We start from the raw sequence: 26,518 nt of genomic DNA, 5'->3' as shown, positions 1-26,518 counted from the left end.
GGAAGACATTTCTGTCCAGATGAATGAAGCAAAAATGACTGAAAACAAAGCAGCTGTTCATCCTAGGCAAGTTCCACCCATTGGCAAGACCATGTCATTTCAATAGACAAACTCAACCCATCTCACCCACTCAGACAGCCAAGAGCCTTGACAACGACCTGTTGTTTGCACCTTAAATACCACAGTCAAGACATGCAGATTCCTCCTGCAGAAAATCCAGAACATTGGTAGAACAATTACATGGGCTCTACATACAGTATTCTGAGAGTTCAAGAGCAGTAACCGACGCAACTGCAGAACATTATTGTCTTTCAGTGACTGTATAATTTATATTTATTCATTTACACGTGTAAATAAAGGACATTTTATAGTGAACTTCCGGGACTGTGTCACTATTGTATTATTTAAAATAAACTGTAATTGTTTTAAAGCTTTGAACATTTAAAGGGTAGTTCACCAAAAAATAAATAAAAAAAATCATAATTTACTCATCCTCATGTCATTCCAAACCTATGTATTTCCTCTGTTGAAGAAGAATGTCAGTTACCAAACAGTTTCAGTTCCCATTGCCTTCCATTGTTTTTTTGTTTTAGTTTTTTTGTCCAACTCTTATTTTAAGCTAATAACATATTTTAGGGGATTCCAAGGGTTCCAAGAATTAGATAATGTTTTTGAAAATGATCATCATTTCTGTAAATGAAAGTATTTTTTTATATTTAAAATACACATTTCTTGAAGCAGGTGTCTGTTTGCAAAAAATATTTTTCTATTCTCCATAAGTGAGTGCAAGAAAACTCTTTATTATTGTATCCATTCTGTTCTATACAACCACATATGAGCATTGGATGATGCTTTGTACTCGCCTACTAAAACCCTCCCATAGACATTTTGGTAACTATGTGGTTTGTGGTTGAGGCATCCTTTCATTTTAAATCACCACATGGTCACATCTCATAAACTTCTTCTGGGACAATTATATTCAAGTGCTCCAGATTGAAGCTGCTTCGTCTCGAAATGAAGAACTGCTGGGTATTTGCTTTACTTTTTACAAATGTTTATTTCATGAATGCGATTCAAAAGGACGCACTTTTCCCTTTTGGATTATCTGAAGGCGATTCAGTTCTTCAAGAAGGTGATGATGAACTGTCTGAAGCCCTGACGCTAAAAAAGCCATTACAGTTCTACAATGTGCAGTTCAACGTTCTTTATGTAAGCAACACTATTTTTTTTTTTCATTGCCATTACATTCAAAAAAAAAAAAAAGTTTTATTTCCCCATTATTTTAGCATGTATTTTGCATATTCAACCAGATCTATTGAGCATGTGGAGTCTGAAGTTTAACAATTAATTGAATTGCTATTGTTGTCATACAAAATCATGAGCAAAAATATAAAAATGCATCCAATTATAACAATATGAAAAGTCTTGAGTTATCACACAGGGATCTTCTCCATTCCTCAGGTTGCCACAAATGGCTTCTTGTCCCTTCAGCTTCCTCCTGAAGAGAGTCAGTATTTAAGAACCATGTTTCCTCTGAGCTTCTCAGCCATAGCACCTTTCCTGACAGACATTAGTTCGGGACATGGGAAAGGATCTGTGTTTTACCGTGTGGAGGAGTCATTGGATGTATTAAACTGGGCTTCTGAAATGGTTCAGCATGGTTTCACTGGTTCTACATTTAAGTCCAGCCACACGGTCATCGCCACATGGGACAACGTTGCATGTGAAGAGGACAGGCTACTCCAGTCACCATTTTTACATTGTGTAACATTCTTTTGTATTTCTTCATCATGGCTTTTTGGTTACACTTTATTTGGTAACACTTTATTTTACAGTGTTCTTGTTACATATGTTACATGTTATACCATATAATAACAGTAAATGATGCATAATTAGATTAAATTAACCCTCAACCAAAACCTAATCCTACCCTTTAGTTAATTATTATTACTCAGTACTTAAACATGTAATTACACTGAAATAATGACACCTTAAAATAAAGTGTAACCCTTTATTGTAATGTGTCCATGTTACAGTGTTTTTATGCATTTATGTGCTCTCTCACGGCCCTCAGCCTCGTCCTGCTCGCCACATACATGTAACAAGGAAACGGTAAAATAAAGTGTTACCACCTTTTTACCTAAATGTTTCAAAGAAAGTAATGTTTTGATTTTGTGATGCTATTATCAATATTAACTATGTTGTTCTGACCTGCATGCAGGTAACCAGTTTCCAGGTTGTGTTGGCTGGTAATAAATCAGATACATATGCCTTGTTCCTGTATCCTGAGGAAGAGCAGCAGATGCTAAATATCAGTCACAATTATACTAACATGTCAAAAGGACATGCTAAACTTCAGGTTGGTTTTAGTAGAGGTAATACGTCTACCACAGAAGAGCGGTTCTACAGTCTGATTGGCTCTGATGAGACAACCAATAACCTCCAAAAGTGAGTGCATGAAACCTTTTTTATTCTTTTATCCATTTCAAGTATCTCTGCAATTCATTAACATTACATATTTGTGACCCTGGACGACAAAACCAGTCACATGGGTACATTTTATGAAATTGAGATTTACACATCACATGAAAGCTGAATAAGTAAGCTTTCCATTGATTTATGGTTTGGTATGATAGGACAATATTTGGTCGAGATACAGCTATTTGAAAATCTGGAATCTGAGAGTGTAAAAAAATCTAAACACTGAGAAAATCGCCTTTAAAGTTCTCCATTTATGTTCGCGATTGTGCTGCATTCACTCACAAAAATAAATGTTTTATATATTTACGGTAGGAACATGATCTTTACTTAATATCCTAATGATCTTTGGCATAAAAGAAAAATGTATAATTTTGACCCATTCAATGTATTGTTGGCTATTGCCACAAATATGCCCGTGCTACTTATGACTGGTTTTGTGATCCAGGGTCACATTTAATGCTGCATTATAGGTTTATTTGTTTTTGCTTATTGTTAATTCATTTGAACTGATAATACACTAAAGTATAAAACATGATAAAACATCTCAAATTTATGAATCAATTACAACATTTCTGAAGTAAAATTATTTAAACATGACAATTAAGGTTACTTCAGGTTGTAAAATGTCATGTGGTGCAATTCTCCGAAACTTTATGATATTTTTAAATATTTGTAAAGTTTTTCACAGTCATTTTATACGTATACTTTTCTTCATTATGGACACTTTGTTATTGACTACACAAAATGAAAAAAATAATAAATAGTAGTAATTAACATTAACCTAGAGTGATAAATGTTGTAAATGCTTTACTTTAAGTTTAGATTTTTTTTTAACATAAGTTAACTCTGTTAAAGTAGTTAACATGAACTGACAATGAAAGATACTTCTACAGCATTATTTATATTAATTAATGTTCATTTCAACATTTACAAATACATTATTAAAATGAAAAAGGTCTGCAAAGTTACAAAGCACAGAGCCACTCCAAAGGGAGTTGTTCTCTATATCAGTGCACACTGTTTCTGAACTCCCTGAAACCTCCATTGCCTCCATTGTAATCTTGAGTTTTCTTCCCATAACGTACAAAACTCTAGCAACACTATAACGCCTCCGCTTTGGGGCACGTCTGTAGTGAGTGTGTTTAATCTATGTTTGTTTTTTCAACACATGCAATATAATCATCAGAGATGCATGTGATTACATTTGGAAATGGGCAAGCTTTGCTTTGTTCTCAAGTAAAGTCATCTTGTCAATTTGATAAACTTCTGTAAACCCAGCAAGTAAAATCACCATGAAAGCATCTAAACTGTAACACACACACACACACACACACACACACACACACACACACATATGTATGTGTGTGTGTGTGTATACTGTATATATATATACTGTATATATACTGTGTGTATATACAGTATATATATATACAGTATATATATATATATATATATATATATATACAGTATATATATATATATATATATATATATATATATATATATATATACTGTGTATATATATATATAACAACTGCAAAGCATCTACTTTGTAAACAATATAATTTACGCACTAAATTTTCTAAACGCACGCATTTTTAAACTCTCAAGACAGATTGTCTGCCATGCAACCGCATTTTTCGCTTGATATTTGCATAAAGTCTAGAACTGATGCTCCTGGGTGCTCTCAACGCTTTCTCAAGTCCGCTGTCAATCCCACAATGCACCACACAAATTAACTTCCATAGGAAAGAATTGAAAACACTCGCTCTGCTCGCTCTGCACCAGTGGGCACGCACCATAATACATAAATGAGAATCTTAAAGGCGAATTTTATTTCACTGAGTTAGTTTTCACAAAAAAAACTGGACGCACGCTCTCAAATTTACAGTGTTTTCTTATGAATTGGCTCTGCTCTCCCTCAGATAATTGTGTTGCATGCTCCAACTTTCCTGTGCACTCGGGGACCCATCTTATTTTTAAGAACACATATTTTTAATGGTACAGCCAACTTCCATGGTAATTTAGCTGTACAAAACAGTCCGCTTAATATCAAAAACTCTTATCTGTGGTCATGTAATTTTTATGTTTGATTTCGCCTATGGAGCCAATTAAAGGTGTGTTCACACCATGTCGTAATTACCGCAATTACGTGATTTCAACAAAAAGCGTTCATGTCCTCATAGAGCTCGTAATTACAGCTTGTAAGGTAGGAGTTTTCTGAGAGCTCCTACTTGTATCACATGACCGCTGCAGATTCATTTAGGTGTTGATAGTGGTGCCATAAAAATGCATAGTCCAAGTCCGAGGACGTGAACAGCTCCGAATATAATGTCATGTGTTGTCACCTTGAGACTACGGTAATTACGAAGCATATGAACACAACATAAGCCAGAACCACTACTGCCAGCTGGTGCACAAGAGAGTTTTTCCACTTCAAGCACTGGGCGTCACATTTTCAAAACATGCGTGAAACAGTTGACCAATCACAACACATTGGTTCAGCCGGCCAATCAGAGCACATTGTGCTTTTCAGAGGAAGGGGTTTCATAGAGACAGGAATTAAAGAGAGAAAGACTAGGAAGAGAGGTTCTGCAACAATGTAACATAAACAAAGAATGTTCCCTTTCGAGGGAACCCGTGCTGCGTCAATGACGCCTTGGGAAAGCCTCCACATGTTTACGCCTGAAGCATGTATGTCAACTAGTCTAATGGAAAGAGTGAACGTCACGGGCGGATGACGTCATGACCAGGAAAGGATAAAAGCACATCCGGTGCAACCGGCGTTAGCTTTTGTGCCTCAGTGTTACGAACTTTTAATGTCTAGAAGGTATTTCACAACACTTATTTTGAAACCACTGCTGATGTCTGAGTAGGGTGGAATAAACACATGACACACTCGATTTGATGTAAATTAAAACTGGAATTTATTACAAGAAAAGCCGAAGCCACTAGATCCAGTTCGTTAATGTTAAATGTAGTGCGCTATGTATAGTTTCAAGGGTAGAAAATAGTGTAAAATAAATTGTTGGTAAGAGAACATAAAGTGGCGCCAAAGAAAAAAAACGGAGTATAACAAAACAATCCTTATGCTAATCTTAATCCTAACCAAAGAAAAATGTGGAAAGAAAACCGAGATCTTCAGTGCATGCGGACACCTAAATAAACTAGCTAAATAACAAAACGTACAGGGAGTGCCGCTCACTCCTAACCTAGTGTGTCTAACAAATTAACACTACGGGCATTATGTATACCGCGGCATACTAACCTGACATTCTCTTACCAAAAGAGCAGCTTGTAGGCAACCTCGTAGTGTTGAACTTGAACACACAGTTCTCAGTTTTGCTATCTCAAAAGTAAACGGGTCAAGTTCCAAAACAACAGATGAACAGAGCGACACGTACATATCCCACTAAATTATCAAGTACAGGATTTCACATAGTTCTTAACTTAAAAACAAGTGAGTCATGATCAGAATAGTGACGGTGAGCAGAGCCGCAAACAGAGCGCTCAACACGCTGCGAGAGAGAGAGCATGAATGAACCGGTCGTTCTTTTGAAGTCATCTGGCAAACTCTCATTGGTTCCCAGACGCCGCCCCTAATGATGGAATGATGAGTGACGTACCGTTAGGCCAGTCACAGTAGAGTGAAGACTAAAAACACAGAGAGAAGATAATGAGCACCAATCATTCACACGTGCAAAGCACACTAGCGTGTCGCTAGTCTCTAGACTAAATGAAAACAAAACCCACGTGGAACGTAACACCTCCCCCCTTAAGAATCAACTATATGGGATAAAATAAACATATAGTTGTTCAAATACTTACACTCAAATACCACAATAGGTAACCCTGGATAGTGCGTCAGCGATCACATTCTCGACACCCTTCTTATGCTTAATCACTAAATTATAACCCTGTACAATCAGAGACCAGCGCATCAAGCGCTGATTCTGATTACACATGCGCGACAGAAATACTAACGGGTTGTGATCGGTGAACACAGTAACAGGAATATTACTCGAACCGATGTATACATCGAAATACTGGAGAGCCATTAACAGTGCTAATGCTTCTTTTTCGATCGTCGAATAATTTAACTGATGTTTGTTAAATTTCCGCGAAAAATAACAGACCGGGTGATCGATCTCATCCTCACCGGTCTGAATCAAAACAGCTCCAGCGCCAACAGAACTCGCATCTACGTCGAGTTTAAAAGCAGAGTCAAATTTCGGTGCGGCTAATACAGGTGCATTACACAGAAGATCCTTGATCGTACTAAAAGCATACTGACAATCTTCTGACCATCGAAACGTACGAGATGGACTAAGAAGCGAAGTCAACGGATGTGCAACAGTTGAAAAATTCTGGCAAAAGCCACGATAATAGCCAGCCATCCCTAAGAATCGACGGAGCTCTCGTCGGGTGGTTGGAACAGGGAACTCAGCTATAGCCGTAACTTTAGCCTCTGAAGGGCGCACTTCACCTTGACCAACTTCCTTTCCAAGATACGTGACAGTGGCCTGTCCATACTCGCATTTGGATAAATTTAAAGTCAGTGAAGCTTTCTCAAGACGCTCAAAAACTGTGTGCAATGACGAAACGTGTTCTTCCCAGTCGGTCGAATAAACTACTAAATCATCTAAGTACGCATTGCACTTAGGTACTCCAGACAACACAAGATTAATGAGTCGCTGAAAGGTGGCCGGTGCGTTACGCATGCCGAAAGCCATTACAGAGTATTGGAGAAAACTATCAGGGATGACAAATGCTGAAATGTCAGAAGCGCGACTTGTAAGAGGAACTTGCCAGTAACCTTTTAACAGGTCTAACTTACTGACATAACGCGCTGAACCGAGATTGTCGACACAATCTTCCATGCGCGGCAAAGGGTAACAATCAGGAACAGTCACGGCATTTATTTTCCGATAGTCAGTGCAGAATCGCGCGGTACCATCACTCTTCGGCACTAATAAGCATGGCGAACTCCAGGGACTCTTACTGAACTGAGCGAGACCATGCTCTAACAGATACTCCACCTCACTTCGCATTACATCTCGTTTCGCTGCATTTACACGGTACGCGTGCTGTTTAATTGGAGCAGCATCACCCACATTGATGTTGTGCTCCAGAACTGTAGTGCGAGAAGGTACATCATTAAACAAAGCAGGGAAACTGTTAATCAACTGCATAATATCACATCCTTGTCGTTCAGATAGATGAGATACCTGAGATGGAAGATCAGATAATACCTCAGAATTCTGGAGTCGAGCACATTGTTGATGGGTAGGACGTAAAACTATTCCATCTTCCTCTGGATCGATGACCTCAGCAGCAGCACAAGCGAGCACAGGAGATGACACAGGAGATCACGCTGGAACAGTGATCTCTGTAGGTGAAACATTCTGGACAGCTTCTCTTTTGTGAAAAGACTTTAACATATTCACGTGACACACACGAGTCTTCCTTCTCCTATCTGGAGTTCCGATCACGTAATCGGTAGTACTAAGTTTTCTAACGACCTCATATGGTCCAGAAAATCGTGCTGATAAAGCAGACCCTATCATAGGTAGCAGAACCAACACCGAATCGCCCTCATTAAAGGTACGCTGTACAGATTTACGATCGTAGTAATGTTTCATTTTTCCCTGTGCCACTTCAAGTGACTCTCTGGCCACAGAACAAGCTTGATGCAAACGCTCACGGAATTTACTCACATAATCCAGCACGTTCATTCTCGGGCTAGACTCAACAGACAACAAGTTCTCTTTGAGCATTTTCAACGGACCTCTAACAGTGTGACCGAATACTAATTCAGCGGGACTGAATCCGAGACTTTCCTGCACTGCTTCTCTAATCGCAAATAAAAGTAATGGTACACCTTCATCCCACTCTTTACCTGTTTGCATACAGTATTTTCGAAGCATTGACTTTAACGTTTGGTGGAAACGTTCGAGTGCCCCCTGGCTTTCAGCGTGATAGGCACTGGCGATCCTATGTGACACATTTAAACTGGACAACACTTGAGTAAAAATTTTTGACAAGAAGTTAGTGCCTTGATCTGTCTGCACAATTTTTGGTAAACCAAACGTAGAAAAAAATTTAACAAGTGCTCTAGTTACAACAGGTGCCGTAATCTTTCTCAAGGGAATCGCCTCAGGAAACCTGGTCGCGGTACACATCACTGTCAATAAAAATTGATTACCAGTCTTAGATTTAGGTAATGGACCGACACAATCAACAATGACGTGCTCGAATGGTTCTCCAACCACCGGGATAGGAATGAGAGGAGCACACGGGATTACTTGGTTCGGTTTGCCAGTAATCTGACAAACGTGACAGGTGCAACAAAATTGTGTGACATCAGCTTTTATTCTGGGCCAAAAGAAGTGCGTTAAAACTCGGTGATAATTTTCTTTATCCCTAAATGTCCTGCCAGATCATGATCGTGAGCTAACGACAAAATTTGTTGTCGGTAACATGAAGGAATCACGATCTGATACACGGTACTCCACTCAGCACCATCTACTATCTCCGAACACCACCTGCGCATCAGTAACCCATTCTCAACAAAATATGCAGCTTTTCTCTCTCGAGCTTTCTCTGGGGGAACAGCAGCAGCAAAACATTTCTGAAGACTTTTATCCTGCTTTTGAGCAACAATAATTCTCTCACGCGTCACATGCGTTTTTTCACAAGGAATATCTTGAGCAAGCACATTTTCAGCAATTTTACTCTCCTCAGGCAAAACATCATCAATAAAAACAGGTGCAATAAAAGATGCAGCTAAATCATCAGCATCTATTTTACGAGCTTGAGCCCGCGTAACTACACAAGATGAAAAGGTTTCAGGATATGACTGTGATAATTCATCAGGCTGTATGGGTGCAACTGGATTGTCAAGGACTTCCAACAAAGGCATAATTCTCCCACCGGCTAAATCATTGCCTAAGATAAATTGTACCCCACTCACAGGTAGGCGTTCACGAACAGCTACTTTCACAAAGCCCGTGCACAGTTCTGATTCCAAGTGAATTCGATGTAACGGAACCTGAACGAGACCCATCTCTATGCCCTGCACTAGGACATTACAGCCACAGAAGGTTTGTTCAGAGAACGGCAGTACATCTGCACTAATAAAGGACTGCATAGCCCCTGTATCACGGAGCATCTGAACTCAAATTCGTTCCTCAGGATTTCCCGTAACGGAAATTAACCCTTCCATCAGAAAAGGTACATAACTGGAATCAGGCTTATTACACTCGATCTTTTTAGAATCTATCCGTTTCACAAAACCAGCACTCTTGGGTGCAGAACTCGACTGTTTTCGTTTCAGCACAATACAATCAGCGATTAAATGGCCAGGTTTGTGACAATAAAAACATTCTCGATCCTCCTTAGATTTAACATGAACTGGTTTCGGTCGAGACGGACTACTCGAACTCACTTGGACAGCAGTCTTCTCAGAACGTACTGAAGTAAACACATTTTTATGCGTCAAGGAAAACTCATCTGCCAAGACAGAGGCTTGAGATAAAGACGTGACTTTTTGTTCATTCAAGTAAACGACAACACGCTCAGGAATACAATTCTTAAATTCTTCTAAAAGAATAAGTTCTCGCATGTCTTTAAAATCATTCACTTTGCTAGATGTGCACCACTTATCAAACAAAATTCCTTTCTCCCTTGCAAATTCAACAAAGGTCTGGCTGAAGTGTTTTTTGTGACTTCTAAAACGCTGTCTATAGGCTTCTGGTACAAGTTCATATGCACGTAATATCGCAACTTTCACTAGCTCATAATTCAAGCTATCCTCTAAGGAAAGTGTAGCACAAACATCTTGAGCTTTACCGGTTAACTTGCACTGTAATAATAGAGGCCAAACCTCTTTAGGCCAATGGAGCGTAGATGCAATCCGCTCAAATACACTAAAGTAAGAATCAACTTCTGTTTCCCGGAACTGTGGTACTAGTGAAATGTGTCTACTGACCTCAAAAGAAGTCCCCGCCGTGCCAGCATCAGCAGTCTGCGAGGGTTGCGTAACCGGAATAGGTGTCCTATCAGCTGCACTCAGCTCAAGTTCACGCAACTTAATCTGTGTCTCCGCCTCGATTTCGAGCCTGCGGATTTCAAGTCGGTATTTCAGATCTACCTCAATTCGACGGCTTTCCGCCCGTTCGCGTGCCTCCATTTGCACTCGCGCTAAACGGACTTTCAGTCGCGCATCACCTCCTTCAGACTCATCTGAGCCAGGAGAAAAGGGATCGGAAGGCGGCAGAACAGCCTTGGCTTCAGACTCCACCACCTCAGCCGTTTCGCTCCGCTACTCCTCACCAGGGCGACCGTCAGAATCGGAGATACCTTCACCGACACCTGACAATTTTAGAACACCTAATTCCACCAACCCCTGAGATACAGCAGACCTAATCTCTAGTTTACGCAGTTGCTTCGAAACAGCAAGTTTATAGTGGGCAGCGATCAGTACCAGATCCTCTTTCCTGCATTTACTAAGTTGCTCTTCTGTGGGTGCGCTGACAAAAGTGTCCAAGTCAAAATCAGCCATACTTACTCCTAGCAAATCACTAATATACTCAACCAGCCCATCCGCTCATTTAGGCTACATCACGACGTTGACTCTAACAAAAAGTCCTGTCATGGTCATTCCACCACTCACACCAGCAGTAAATATTCCAAATAATAACTCTGGAAAAATATGAATATTAATATCTCATTTAGATCCCGGACGAGCCCCCATTAAATGTTACGAACTTTTAATGTCTAGAAGGTATTTCGCAACACTTATTTTGAAACCACTGCTGATGTCTGAGTAGGGTGGAATAAACACATGACACACTCGATTTGATGTAAATTAAAACTGGAATTTATTACAAGAAAAGCCGAAGCCACTAGATCCAGTTCGTTAATGTTAAATGTAGTGCGCTATGTACAGTTTCAAGGGTAGAAAATAGTGTAAAATAAATTGTTGGTAAGAGAACATAAAGTGGCGCCAAAGAAAAAAAACGGAGTATAACAAAACAATCCTTATGCTAATCCTAATCCTAACCAAAGAAAAATGTGGAAAGAAAACCGAGATCTTCAGTGCATGCGGACACCTAAATAAACTAGCTAAATAACAAAACGTACAGGGAGTGGCGCTCACTCCTAACCTAGTGTGTCTAACAAATTAACACTACGGGCATTATGTATACCGCGGCATACTAACCTGACATTCTCTTACCAAAAGAGCAGCTTGTAGGCAACCTCGTAGTGTTGAACTTGAACACACAGTTCTCAGTTTTGCTATCTCAAAAGTAAACGGGTCAAGTTCCAAAACAACAGATGAACAGAGCGACACGTACATATCCCACTAAATTATCAAGTACAGGATTTCACATAGTTCTTAACTTAAAAACAAGTGAGTCATGATCAGAATAGTGACGGTGAGCAGAGCCGCAAACAGAGCGCTCAACACGCTGCGAGAGAGAGAGCATGAATGAACCGGTCGTTCTTTTGAAGTCATCTGGCAAACTCTCATTGGTTCCCAGACGCCGCCCCTAATGATGGAATGATGAGTGACGTACCGCTAGGCCAGTCACAGTAGAGTGAAGACTAAAAACACAGAGAGAAGATAATGAGCACCAATCATTCACAGGTGCAAAGCACACTAGCGTGTAGTAGCACCACGCTGGCCGAGTCGAATTTGGTTTGCGGACCTAATTCATCTCCTCGACGGCCCTCCCTTGGAGATCCCGATCAGGAGAGACCTTCTGTCTCAGACAGGGGGCACAATATTTCACCCCCGGCCAGAGATTTGGAAACTATGGGTTTGGCCTCTGAGGGGGGCCAACTCATAGAGAGTGGTCTCTCAAATGAGATTGTTGAGACCATCCTAAGCTCCAGAGCGCCAGCTACGAGGAAATTATATGCACTAAAGTGGAGAGTGTTCACTTCTTGGTTTCACCAGCATCAGAGGGATCCAGTTAACTGTTCATGCCCCGGTGGGTAGTACACCCCCTGATCATAAGTTTCCTTCGTGGCACCTTGAGGCTGAGGCCTGCAACTCGCAATAGTTTTGGAAGGCCTGTCAGGTGCTCCTTTCGAGCCCCTAGAGTCGGTTTAAGAAAAATGTCTGACATTCAAGACCATCTTTCTTCTAGCTATTTCGTCCCTCAAAAGAGTTGGAGATCTTCAGGCCCTTTCGGTTTCTCCCACCTGCTTTGAGTTTGCACCCGGGATGGTCAAGGCATTCTTATACCCTAAACAGGGATACGTCCCTAAGGTGCCAACCAATATTCCGAGGCCTATTGTGCTGCAGGCTCTCTGTCCTCCTCCGTTTGCTTCTTCGGACCAGGAAAAACTGAATATCTTGTGTCCAGTGCGAGCACTGGATACTTATGTCCACAGGGATGTCCCGTGGCGAAAATCATATCAGTTGTTTGTCTGCTTTGGATCACCTAAGAAGGGTCTTCCAGCCTCTAAGCAGACATTCAGCAAGTGGATAGTTGCTACTATCTCTCTTGCCTATGAGTACTCTGGCCAGCCGTGCCCTTTGGTGGTCAGAGCTCATTTTACTAGGAGTATGGCGGCCTCTAAAGCCAGGGGTTTGTAATGCGGCAGGGTGGTCCTCGCCGCTCACATTTGTGAGGTTTTATAGCCTGGACCTGGACGCTGCCCCAGGGTCTCAGGTGCTTTATACTTAGATTGCAGACAGTTTCACATACAAGCACTTGTAAGTATGGCGTATTGGGTATTCTCCTTCCCAAGGCGTCATCGACACAGCGCGATTTCTCTCGAAAGGGAACATCTCAGGTTACGACTGTAACCCTAGTTCCCTGAGAAGGGAACGAGACGCTATGTCGCCCTGCCATACTTCCTGCATCCCTGTGATCGACTTTGCTTCGGCTCTCGAAGCTAACGTTAGTTGCACCGGATGTGCTTTTATCCTTTCTTGGTCATGACATCACCCACCTGTGACGTTCACTCTTTCCATTGGACTAGTTGACATACGTGCTTCAGACGGAATCACGCAGAGGCGTTCCCAAGGCGTCATCGACGCATCGAATCGTTCCCTTCTCAGGGAACTTGGGTTACAGTCGTAACCTGAGACGTTTTTTTTTTACATTCAGGCATGAAAACCTATTCTAGTAGACAGCAAAAACAAAATCAAGACTTTGAAAATGGGCATAATAGGTCCCCTTTAATGCATTAGCTGTTAACAAATGAGACCTTACTGTAAAGTGTTACCATACATGCTGTAAAAGAACTGTTCATTGTTAACTCATGCTAACAACAGTGTTAACAAACTGAACCTTACGGTAAATTACATATGCAACTATCAGGGCAGGGAACACCGGGTTAAATGGACTGTGGATTTTCCACATCGGAACCAGCCGCTTCCCATTCCAGAAGGTAGTTCCTGCTTCAGTCTCAAAGTCTGATTCTCTGGGTTTTGATAGCTTGCGCAACACCACAGATGAAGATTTCTACATTACAGAAGAATCAAACACAGCTGCAGATAAATTTACTTCTGAGGCCCAAATGGACACCCCAGCTTCACTGGTTCAACAGCCATTAAAACTAAACCAAGAACTACTACACCCTAGTTCAAATAATGGAACCAAAATGTGTGGCATGCACTTGAAATTCTGCTCCCAGGATAGTTACTGCACAGACTATGCAACTGGTCCATGCTGCCATTGTCGTTCTGGTTACTATGGGAGTGGCAGACAATGTTTACCCATGGGTGAGTTTAGTATGTTCTTTTCATATAATTTCTTATGACTATGATACCATCTATACAAAAGTGATAATACGACTGTTTTTACAGGTATTTCTCAGCCTTTAAGTGGAAAGCTGAGTGGAAGTGTTTCTGTCGGAGACACTAAAGCTCAGCTAAACAATGTGGACATCCATGGCTTTGCTGTGGTGGGAGAAGGACGTGTGTACATCTCCATCAGTCCTGTCCCAGCTCAGGCAGGTTGGGCTCTGATGGTTGTGAGCCCGCTGGTCTCCATATTTGGCTGGCTGTTTGCTCTTGAGCTCCAAAACCATCCAAATGGCTTCAGCATAACTGGTATTATTGTTTGTTTTTTTCTAATCTGAAGCTCCATTACATAATATTTTTACAGTTGTCACATCACTCTACTGAAGAAAAAAAAAATGTCTTCAGGTGCTGAGTTTTTTCATTGGGCAGAACTGGTTTTCAGCCCACAAGGCCAGCGTGTTACCATTATTCAAGAGGCTAAAGGACTGGATTCATTCAACCACTTGACGTTTAACATAAGGATCAATGGAGATTTACCTACCATTCCCAGTGGTGCTAAAGTTCATATTCTGCCATATAAAGAGACCTACCAATACAACCAATCAGGTAATTCTTGTAAGCAATCTTGGAGGGTATGACTAGGGTTCAGTAATTCCACATGATTTTAAGTGTGATATTGTTTTTAAACAAACAGTTCAATAAACAAGAAGTTTATACTAACATACGTTTTAGACTCCATATCGCCGATCACTTTGTCTATTTGTGCTCCAAAAAAAAAAAAAAAAAAAGTTCCAAACCTGTAAGCTTACTTAAAAAACAATAAATCCCCAACACTAACGCACAGACTGACAGTCTGGAACTCAAAACAGAAATAGGGAGTATGGAAGCCCATTTCTGCCGCATAAGAAAAAATAATAATTTGGTAAGTCATAATTATAACATATAAAGTCATAATTATTACACAAACAGAAAACTGAAATGTGAAATTATGATAGACTGACTAATGTCACTATATGAGATAAAAAGTCAAAATTATGATATAAATAATCATGACATTTAGGTGAAATTATGAGATATCATAATTATAACATATATATATTTTTTTTATTTAGTTATGATTTATCTCATCATTTAGATTTTCTGTCATAATTATGACTTTATCTCATAAATTCAAAATAATGACACATTAAGTAATAATTTTGAGATAAAAAGTCCTAATTATCACGTAACTGTAGAAATTATGAGAAACAAAACATAATTACAAATAATGTTAATTTAGAAAAGTAAATTATGACTTATGGGAAGTCTAAGTTCGGCTTATATCATATTGAATTTTTATCTTGTATTTTTGACATTTCATCTCATAGTTTTCACTTAACATGCCATAATTTCAAATTTGTATGTCATAATATCGATTGACCAACGGCTGATTATTTTTCTGATGTGGCCAGAATGAGGTTCTTTAAATGAGGCTGTAACGCTTTTCCAAGAAAGACGAAGATGATTCTAAAATAAAACAAGATTTATTAAATAATTCTGAATAGAAAAGCAAACAACGATCCAACAATACAAAACAGTGTGCTATGCAATGAGTGATACAAACAGAGGAACTTAAATAGACAGATAATGAACTAAATGATAAGCAGCTGTGACGATTAATCAGTGTCCATAGAAACTAATGATTGGCGGGAAACTAAGACAAAGGAGAACATGTGACTGAAAAAACAAACTAAAAGTCCATGAAAATGGAACTAACTGAACAGAACTGTGACGGATACACAGCAAAACAGTAAAATGTCCTTTTTTGTCCAAAATAATTGAAATGTCAATTATTTTGGACTAAACATCACCACCCCTTGGCCCATCAAATTCTTGAATTCTTAAAAATCTGATATGCTCTTATATTACCTGAAGAATTGTTTATTCCAATAATGATTAATAATTAACAAATGTAACTCTTTATTGGACATTTGTTTCTGGCTCAGTTGTGACATCATCATCACTGCAAGAGTATATGGTGGTGTCAGAAAATGGTGGATCCGAGACGTTCTCTTACAGGCTACACCAGAATGTAAGTTTCCGTAACTGTGAGCATGGCCCATGGACCATACCGGACTTTCAGCAGGTGAATGTGGAGCATCTGATGGTCATGTTCACAGAAGGAACCACCCTTAGATATGCCATAATCAACCAAGTGGGACCTGTAGGAGGTTAGAACATACTGTTAACTCATTCTTAGTTCTATTTTACATAATTTTGGATCTTGTTGAGGACTTTGAAGATTTATTTATATGTATGTTATCAGGTGAGCTCCCTGGGCTTGTGGAGTTGAACCCATGTTCAACTGGGAAGCACCATTGTGACCCCATGGCCCTCTGTCTGCCAGGGGACGGCATTCAGTACCACTGTCAGTGTGCCATGGGCTTTCAGGGAGATGGACGCAACTGCTATGGTACAGATCTTTCAGTGTTCATCTTTGTTATATTTTGACATTGAGCCAAATGCTTAATTTCTATTTCCCTTAGAGACTGTGTGTCATCTTCTGAAGCCTTTAATAAATGATTGCCTAGTTAAAGTGCTGAATGGCTCTCTTGGATTTTGAATCTGTGATCCAGATGTAGATGAGTGTGCTGATGGGCTCAGTTCCTGTGGTCCTCACTCTGAGTGTGTGAACATGCCGGGTGGACATCACTGCCACTGTGAACCTGGCTATGAGTTTGACCTCGATTTGCATGTGTGTGTGGGTAAGTGTTCTGCGTTTTGTAATGTATGTATGAGAATTTCGGTGATGTGTTTCGCATTTAAGCGGCCAGATCATCCAGTCTGAGACGCATCTGTAAAAATCTGATTGCAATCATAATTCATACCGCCTCCAAATGTGGTTTGAATCACATTTGGAAAAAATCTAAAATTTATGTTGTTGTTGTTTTTTGTTTTGTTTTTCTGTCCAGACTTTTGAAAACCCATCTGGATAAAATCTGTATATAAAAAAAAAGAAAATATTTTTGCTGGCTGTCTAAACATAGCCTTAAAAACCTGTGTTTTGATCTGGAGATCCTGTACTCTTATGCAACCCATATCGCATATTGCCGGAGAAGTGTTATGTCATAAATGACGGAAAATTCTGTCAATGATGGGTTAAGAAATATCATGCTAGAAAGGGTGCTGTTCCAAAAATCAGCAGTTAATCATCATTAGCAGCAATCATCGATGCCCATCATTCTCTTCTTTTGCAGATATCGACGAGTGTTTTCTGCAGCTCTGTCATCCGTTTGCTTCCTGCTCCAACACCCAGGGCTCATTCCACTGCCAGTGTTGGCCTGAATACAAGGGCGACGGCTTTCTCTGCCAGCCACCACGTAAACCACACATTTATCAAGGAACACACAATGCTTCCTCCCCTGTCAGCTCAGTAACTGTTCTCTTTGCTTATAACACAGAAGAAGTCCAGCAAACAAATCAAGTCAAATATTATGTTCATTGTCGCTTTATAAACCAATCGAAAACAAATGTGTTTAATCATTCATGATGTGGTTGAAAACAACTAGAACATGTTCCCGGAACAACATCTCTTGTTCCAGGACTTAATCACATCATTGCATGTACTGAATTCCCATACATGTTCTTTGGTCCTATGTTTATTTCTACACTAGAGAAGCCCAAACCCTCATTAACTGTGTGCCAGCAACACAGAGACAGTCTGCAAGAGAGTTTACGCATGTACCGTGGCCTGGAAGCCTTCATTCCTCAGTGTGATGAGAAAGGGCAGTACAAACCCCTGCAGTGCCTGGGCACCACTGGACACTGCTGGTGTGTGGACAGTAGAGGTCAGGAGAGAGTGGGTACCAGGACAATGCCTGGCACAGTACATGCCAACTGTGATCAGCCAGGTATGGATTTGTAGTTTCATCCCCTCATGGTCTGTTAGGATCAGGTTGATATTTTAGGATATATATTTAAAAGTTTCGTACAACTTTTTGAAAGAAGTTTATGTTCACCAAGTCTGCATTCATATTATTATACAGTAAAAACTGTAACATTGTGAAATGTTATTACAATTTGGTAATAACTGTTTTCTATGATGTATTTTAAAATGTAATTTATTTCCGTGATCAAACTGAATTTTCAGCATTATTGCTCCAGTCCTCCAGTCCAGTGTCACATGATCCTTCAGAAATCATTCTAATGATGATTTGATGCTCAATAAAGATTTCTCATTATTAACATCAGTGTTGAAAACAGGTGTGCTTAAACTTTTGTGGAAACTGTGATACATTTTCTTTTAGGATTCTTTGAACAGAAAGTAAAAAAACAGCACTGATTTGAAATAGAAATATTTTGTAAAATTATACATTTCTTTACTGTCTTTTGATCAATTTAATGCATGATTTCAAGAATAAAAGTATTAATGTATATAAAAAGGTTTCTATTTCAAATAAATCTAGTTCTAATTAACTTTCTATTATTTAAAGAATCAAATTTATTGGATACAGAGCTCCTAAAGCGACATGGTTATGAAAAACATATTCGAATGCTTGCGCACTCTTGCAAAACTTTTGCGTTCCCCAGAGAAACTTGAGATTATATTTCAACATTATTATTTTACACATACATGGTGAATCTCAACAGAGTCTAGCATTTTTTTTTATTTAGATATTTATTCTGCTCTAATATCCCAGTTCATTGACATTGAGGTTGTTCAAAAAAAAAAGTTGCAATATGTTGCCAAAAAATCCGAGGCATTTAAAACACAAGGACACACTTCCTGTTCCTCACTGTTGAATTGCATGTGTGTTGTGGGAGTGGTATGCACTTCCAACTATATATTACATAATTATCATGGGACAGCCTAACTGTAATTAACGCTCACATAGTCATTCATTGAGGCAAGATATATGGATGCGGTCAATGGTCACATAATTTAAAGAATTTCAGGAAAATGTCTTCACAGTGTTTTCCAAAAGAAACATTACTCAGTAAAATTGACACTGTGTACTGTGTCTCTTACTCAGCTGCCCTGGTTCCCCGTGTGGAGACTGTGTGCGAGCGCTGGAAGCTTTCACTCATGAGTCACTATAATGGTCAGCCGTCCCCTCAGGACTACATGCCCTTGTGTGACGCTCACGGGAATTTCCTGCCTGTCCAATGTTACGGCAACAGCAGTTTCTGCTGGTGTGTGGACCACCAAGGCGTGGAAATTATTGGAACCCGGTCCTACAATGATGTAAAGCCCCCCTGTGAGTAATGAAGTTATTTTGGACTTATTACGCTGAAAATACCGAAACCAAATTGTAGGGACTCCCCAAATGACGGCGGCCCCTAGAATCATCACCACCTTTCTCCCCTCTAGTGACATCCCTGAATTTCAACAAAAGTCTGATAACAGGCAGAATACTAAAGCCCTATTTGCTCTGGATTAGTATTATCTGGGGACCTTGTGTGATTTTGAAATTACGCGCATTCGCACTGGATAAGCGAAGCCTGTGATTTTACTCGAATTTACTGACTTATCTCCCGGATATGATGTCAATAGGCTATTGCTTGGAAATGTCTTGTTATTATAGGTCTAGCTGTATGATATATCATAAACAGAAGAATGTTCCTTACCGCATGCTGCTATACATGTCATTAATCTCCATCTAAGGGCCAAGCATCAAAGGTGCGGAGGCACCTATTGTATCTGTTCCCGTTCTTATGATTATTATTATTCCGCTCTTGGAGTCTATGGCAGCCCATAGAACCGTTTGTGGGAAAGTTATGAAATTTGGCACACTGATAGGACAGTCCAATCTGTCACCATAGCAAATTTGGTGTCTTAAAACCAATCCCTCTAGTGCCACCAACTGTCCAAAGTTTCACTCATGTTTATGCTAATAACTTTTGAACCGTAAGGCCTATCAACAAAATCAACCCTAATTCCTTAGCTCAAGACGATTCGATTGCACCATATGACGTAATTTTCCGCCATGGAAATTTTCCCGCTATTTTGAATTTTTCGGAAAACCTACTTTTTCGAACTCCTCCTAGGCCGTTGCTCCGATTTTCACGAAAATTTAACCAGATCATCTCCATACCGTGCCGACAAAAAGTTATGGAATTCAAGTTGCGTAAAAAAAAAATTACGTAGCGCTTGCGTTACGCAAACAGACGTGAGGCTGTATCTCCGCAACGCTTTATTGGATTCAGACCAAACTTGGTACATCTGAGGCTACATGCTGCGTTTCAGCGCAGAGCCACCTACTGGTCCGGAGATATGAAAAATGGATATTTTTGCTTATAACTTCTGAACAGTTTGTCCAAAAATCATAAAATTGGTCTCGTTAGATTCAAGGCAACATGCCGAGTCGACTGATATCCAATATTACCATATCGGCCATTTTGGCTGTCGGCCATTTTGAATGTTGTGCTAAAACGCTGTATTTTAAGAACGCATGAACGGATTGTTACGAAACTTGGTATGGGTCATCAGCACGATGCCCTGAATGAGCTTGAGAAGTTTTGAACCAAAGTCAAAAGTTATAACAAAATTTCCAAAAATGCTAATAACTTTTGAATAAATCTGCCTATTGAAATGCCACTGGTCTTAATAGATTCCTTGGGTCATGCCGAGAACATAGATACCACGTTTACCTTATTTGGCTGAACTTCCTGTCCGCCATCTTGATTTTCATTCAAAACCTACTTTTTCGAACTCCCCCTAGACCGTTTGTCCGATTTTCACCTAAATCGAATCGTATCATCTCCAGACTGTGCCGACTAAAAGTTATGGATTTCGTGTCGATTGACGAAACCGTTTTCGTATACCGCAGCAGCAAAGTTGAGGCATGATGGCAAAATGACTATTCAGGCTTTATCTCTGCTATGCCTTGATATTGACACCAAACTTTGTATGTGTCATTGTCACTTCACTCTGACCACATCACATCAGTTTTGTAACTGCGCCACCTATTGGTCAAAAGTGATAATCCATTAAATCATATTTTAAATGACTGTTTAAAGGATTTTTCAGTCATTTTGCCTAAAATCATCTTTAAATGTCTTTAATTGCTCATTGTTGCAGTTGGTCTGACACGTCTTGTTGTCTTAATCAGCTTGGCCCTGATAATTGCTGCTTGCAGCTATATTTCTTTTTGTTTTTCAGCTTTCTCTTTCTGCAAATTGTATAGTTGTATGGTGAGGGTATAGTCTGTGTTTGGTCCTGTGATAATATTAGTCCCGTGCGAATCGGCATCTCTGTGATTTGGCGGGGGCGTTTATAATAATTTTTTCAAGGTTTTTGTTTCCTGTGCGCATCATTCGCGAAGAATGGAGTGTTGGAGTGTTGGAGTGTTTTGAATAGTATTTTAGGTCAATTTCAGGGGAATTTTTACTTTACAAATTACAGACATGGCCTCGGTCCTACAGACATTCGTGCGGGATTAAGATCACAGACAACCTCCGCAATTATTACAAATGACTAGAGGTCACCAGGTAATACTTATCCCGTGCGAATAGGGCTTAAGATAAAGTGAGCAATATTCGTTTCATGGGATTTCAATATGGCTGCCCCCATGAGGGGGTGACCCTGTCAATTTTAAATATGGCAGTAACTGATGTGAGTGTTTTTTAATAATATTTTTCAATTCATTTTTTGGGGTTAAAACACTTTTTACAGTGTTACTTTGTACACTTTTGAAGTACTTCTCGACTTATACGTCTACATTAATCCGATACATTTGAAAACGGCGTTTTCGTTTAAAAGCGCTCTCCGTCCACACTAGCGTTTTCAGGCTTTTCCAATGTTTCAGTGTGGATGAGAAACTTTTGGAAAACGCTAAATTCACCTTACTGCGCATGTGTAAAGCCTCACAAAAGCTCACTGAGATGATTCAGACGGAAAAATAAATAAAAGTTATCGCGCAATTCTTCTGACAGGATCATTTTATCTAGCAAAATATCTCACCATTCACCAATGTGTCCAGGTCTCACTCAGTCACCATATGTTTTTTTTTATTTTTTTTATTTATTTTTTTATCGTGTAGCTCTAGATTGTCTTATTATAATGTCTCTTCTTTTTACCTGTCAGGTATCTCAGGTGATGCCCCCCCATTGAATAATGCATTGACGTATCCTGTCATAAGCTCCTCCCCTTCAGGGCCTGCTATCCTTTATGCACAAGCCTCACAGATTGTAGCCATTCCTCTTGATGAAACAGACCCAGTTCAAGAAAAATCCACTGTTTTACTGGCCTTAAAGGTAGACCCTATTAACCACAATTCGTGATTATCTCCAAATTCAAAACCTATTGCTGTCTTGTTCTAATTAATCGTGAAAAATAATGCTTGAATATCATTACAGGACTCCGTTGTGATTGGAATGGACTATGACTGTCAGGAGAACATGTTATATTGGACAGATTTTGGACGACATACCATTAACAGAGTGGTCTTAGTATTTGGGTCTCAGCCAGAGGCTATTATCAGCCAAGGTGATCTATCTATCTATCTATCTATCTATCTATCTATCTATCTATCTATCTATCTATCTATCTATCTATCTATCTATCTATCTATCTATCTATCTATCTATCTATCTATCTATCTATCTATCTATCCATTAGACATGGAGATATAGCCACTAAGTTAAGACTGAGTCTTAAAAATTAGTCTGACCAACTAGTATAAGCAAGGGGTAATCAGTCTAACTTTTCGGATTAAAAAATTAGACCAATTTACTTTTATTTTTTAATTTTATATTTTTTATTATTATTATTTGCTTTATGAATAACTTGTAAAACTAGTCTCAGCAGTTTATGCAACTGACTCCCAGATTCCATAATCATTCAGTGTGAATTTCAGGCTTGGTCCAGCCAGAGGGAATTGCAGTGGACACTGTGCACAGGAAGCTGTTCTGGGTGGACAGTGGGAAAGACAGGATTGAGACATCTGGTCTGGATGGCAGGAACAGAAAAGTGCTGATTGATTCTGATTTGGTCAATCCCAGAGCCATCATAGTGGATGCTAAGAGTGGGTCAGTGAGATGAAATCAAAATCCTTAATTTGCTGTCTATGTATTTTAATATACAAAGTTCTGTCATGAAACTCTAGATGGCGCAGGCTGATAAGTCCTTAACTCAATCTGCTGTGCGCGCGAAGGCCATTCCTAACCCCAGTGATTTGAGTTCTGATGTCCATAGTTCCCTTGTCATTGCCATCGAGACCGCTCCTTCTTGCATTCCTGCACCGCCAGCACCATCCTGCCGGCACCGCCCTGCTCACCTGCTCCCTACCGGTCATCTCGTCCGACACCATGGCGCACACCCGCTCTCCTGGTGTGATTCTGTTTGGCGTGAGGTCACTCCTTCTGCGAGGGGGGGAGTACTGTCACAATCACCTGTCACCTTGGAAGGCACAGCTTTGTATGATGCATAGGGGGCGGAGCTTTAGATTCTAGAGAGCATTTGATTGGACAGAAGATGTGATGAGAAGCTGAAGTCCGTGGTGATGTCTTAAAAATCCTTGATCCATTTTAGCGGAAGTAAGGGACTGTACGTTTTGAATGCTTATATCTCCTAAATGCGAATTTTGGCATTGCTTTGGAACACACTAGCTTATTCATAACCTTAAGGCTAACATATTCATACCAAAAGCTAAAAAACTTCAATTTTGATTTCAGAGGGCCTTTAAAGCCTGCACCACACTCTTCATGATTGCCTGGTCTACGACTTGGACTATCTAATGTTCTGGACTATTCTCTGTATGAAACTTACCTCTGTGATTGTCTCCACGTCTTCATTTCCTTGAAATTCTCTCTCCAGTCTCCAGTTTTCCTTGTGAAGGATACATGTACTTAAATCTTTGAAGACAGCAACATTCTGGTACGTGTGTGTGTGTCTGTGGTGCAGCTCTCCTGACCTTGGACTGTTCCTCGTCTTCTCATCAGTTGATATTTTCTGAAATACTCACCTTGTGCACTAAAGCTTGCAAATTAACTACTTGATTGTGTATTCACCATCTCTCTGTGAGTCTGTTCCCTGACTAAATGGGATGGACCTATCAGCCTGCGCCCTCTAGAGTTTTATGGCTGAACTAGAAATATTCAAAAGTTGTGGGTCAATAAGAGTTTAATAAGTCCCTTGTGCTCATCCATTAGAAATCCTTCTATTATGGTTTATTGATGCTCAAGAAACATTTCTTATCATCATCAATGTTGAATACGGAATAATTATGCTGCATAATATTTATGTGAAAACAGTAATACATTTGTTTTCAGGATACTAGAATGAATAGAAAGTTCAAAGGAACAGTATGTATTTGACATAAATCTTTTGTAACATAAACAAATTCTTTACTGTTACTTGTTTACTGTCAATTTAATGCATCCTCGCTGAATTTATTTCAAATGAAATCTTACTGACCCCAAATTTTTGAATGGTAGTGTATGTTATTTATTTTGTATAATAATGAGCATATACATTGACATCTTCATTATGTATTACTACAATGAATATCAGTATATTCACTTACCTGTTTTGTTTGAAAGTGTTAATCTACTGTATGTGTTCTTCAGAACCTTATATTGGACCGACTGGAACCGTGATGCTCCCAAAATTGAGAGCTCAACATTGGAGGGACATAAGAGGAAAGTCCTGGTGCAAGTGGGTCTCATGTTGCCCAATGCCTTGACACTGGACTTCACCACAAATCACCTGTGCTGGGCAGATGCAGGTACGAGTCTTCTTAAAATATAATATCTGACTTTATCAGCTACATATAAGGCATTGTCATCAGTACTGTGTAGTTAAACCCAAATAAGGGCAAAATGCAGGAATAACATAAAACTAGAGACTTTAATGAACATGGAGAATGAATAAAGCAACTTTACATTTAACATTGACGACGATGAACCCAGAACTGAGAAAACTATGGGCTTATATACATAGTAAATGATGATCAACAAAACAAAGAACAGGTGTGTAACTAATTAGAAACCATAGTATCAAACAAACAATGTCAAGAACTCAGGCATCCAGAAGAGTGAAAACAAAACCAACACTGAACGCTGGATCATATGCAGTATAATATTAAGATAAAAGTCAACTAAATCCCCAGGCTCAAAGAAACTGGAGTGCATATCTCCAGATGGGACTCAGAGACGTGTGTTCCAGGATGCTTTGGACTATCCATTCAGCCTGGCCGTGTATAACAGCCACTTTTACTACACTGACTGGGAGAGGTGAGTCTCTGGCACATGCTTATCCTTGCAGCTCTATGGATTTTAATTAACATGATCTGGCTGGCTCAGTGTTTCCTTATTCATGATGAGAATGTCCTTACAGAGATGGGATACTGGTGATAGATCAAATCAATAGGAAAAACACATCGTATGTCCCTATTCAGCAGTCACACTTGTATGGGATTACAGTTATTCCATCACAGTGTCTATGTAAGTATTCAAATAACATATTTTTGGGGTAAAAAAATAATTATGAAAGCAGTACAGAATTCCTGATCACTCTGTTTGTTTCTGTTTTTTTTTTTTTATATATAGAGACCTGCAGACTTATGTAGACTATATGGATGTTTGGTTCTGTAACAGAAATGTCATAAAATAAATAAATGACAACGAAACTAAACAAAACTGACTGAAAAATGATTGGCATTTAAGAAAATGCCACCCAGTGTTATTTTAGTATTATCTATATAGTTTTTAGTAATATGTTGAATTAGTTTCATAGTTTAGTAATTTGTGCTTTTGTCATTTCTTTTTGTAGTTTATTTTTATTTTTAAATATTACTAGTTTAAAAAAAAATCAGGTTTAATTTTTATTTATTTGTAATTTCAATACTTATTTTCGCTCTAATTTTCGTTTATTTTCGTTCAACTTAATATATTAGTTTTAGTTACTGATAATAATGATGCCACCCTAAACAACCTAAAATACTGCCTGAAGTTGAAGTTCAATATTTTCACCAATAGGTTGCGCCGCTAACTAACTAATTGAAATAATAGTTCATTACGAAAGCCTGAATGGTTCAAAATGGTCCTGTGTAAGTGTGTATATAAATTAAACTAGATGAAGATGACAAAGCAGATGAAGATTTTAGCTCTTTTTTTTTTTTATCAGATAAACCATTTTTTCAATTAAAAATATATGAAACAAAATAAAATTAAAATTAAGTTTTCTAATTTTCATAAATAGGTCTTTCATATCAATGCATTACTGTCATGTGATGCCCGTCAAGCATAATGCACGGGAGAAGTGCAATTTGGCCCTCGACCACAATGGAAAAT

The 26,518-nt window shown here is 39.2% G+C and overlaps 1 protein-coding gene across 1 annotated transcript; it reads left to right on the top strand.

Moving 5' to 3' along the window:
• The first annotated feature begins 803 nt into the window (after positions 1-803).
• nid2b (nidogen 2b (osteonidogen)) lies at positions 804-25,860 on the top strand. The gene is made up of 19 exons (XM_082146661.1): positions 804-1,209; positions 1,462-1,764; positions 2,222-2,448; positions 13,821-14,224; positions 14,309-14,554; positions 14,651-14,851; positions 16,231-16,455; positions 16,551-16,697; positions 16,861-16,989; positions 17,482-17,604; positions 17,899-18,135; positions 19,258-19,482; positions 22,311-22,480; positions 22,583-22,712; positions 23,083-23,254; positions 24,794-24,951; positions 25,336-25,459; positions 25,563-25,669; positions 25,775-25,860. Coding segments are annotated over exons 1-19 (3,525 nt in total). The 5' UTR covers positions 804-1,014; the 3' UTR covers positions 25,777-25,860.
• Positions 25,861-26,518: the final 658 nt, after the last annotated feature.

Source organism: Leuciscus leuciscus (assembly GCF_965113295.1).
Source record: "Leuciscus leuciscus genome assembly, chromosome: 19".
NCBI lineage: Eukaryota > Metazoa > Chordata > Actinopteri > Cypriniformes > Leuciscidae > Leuciscus > Leuciscus leuciscus.
The sequence above is the reverse complement of the archived record's forward strand: the minus strand, read 5'-3'. Positions and strand labels throughout refer to the sequence as shown.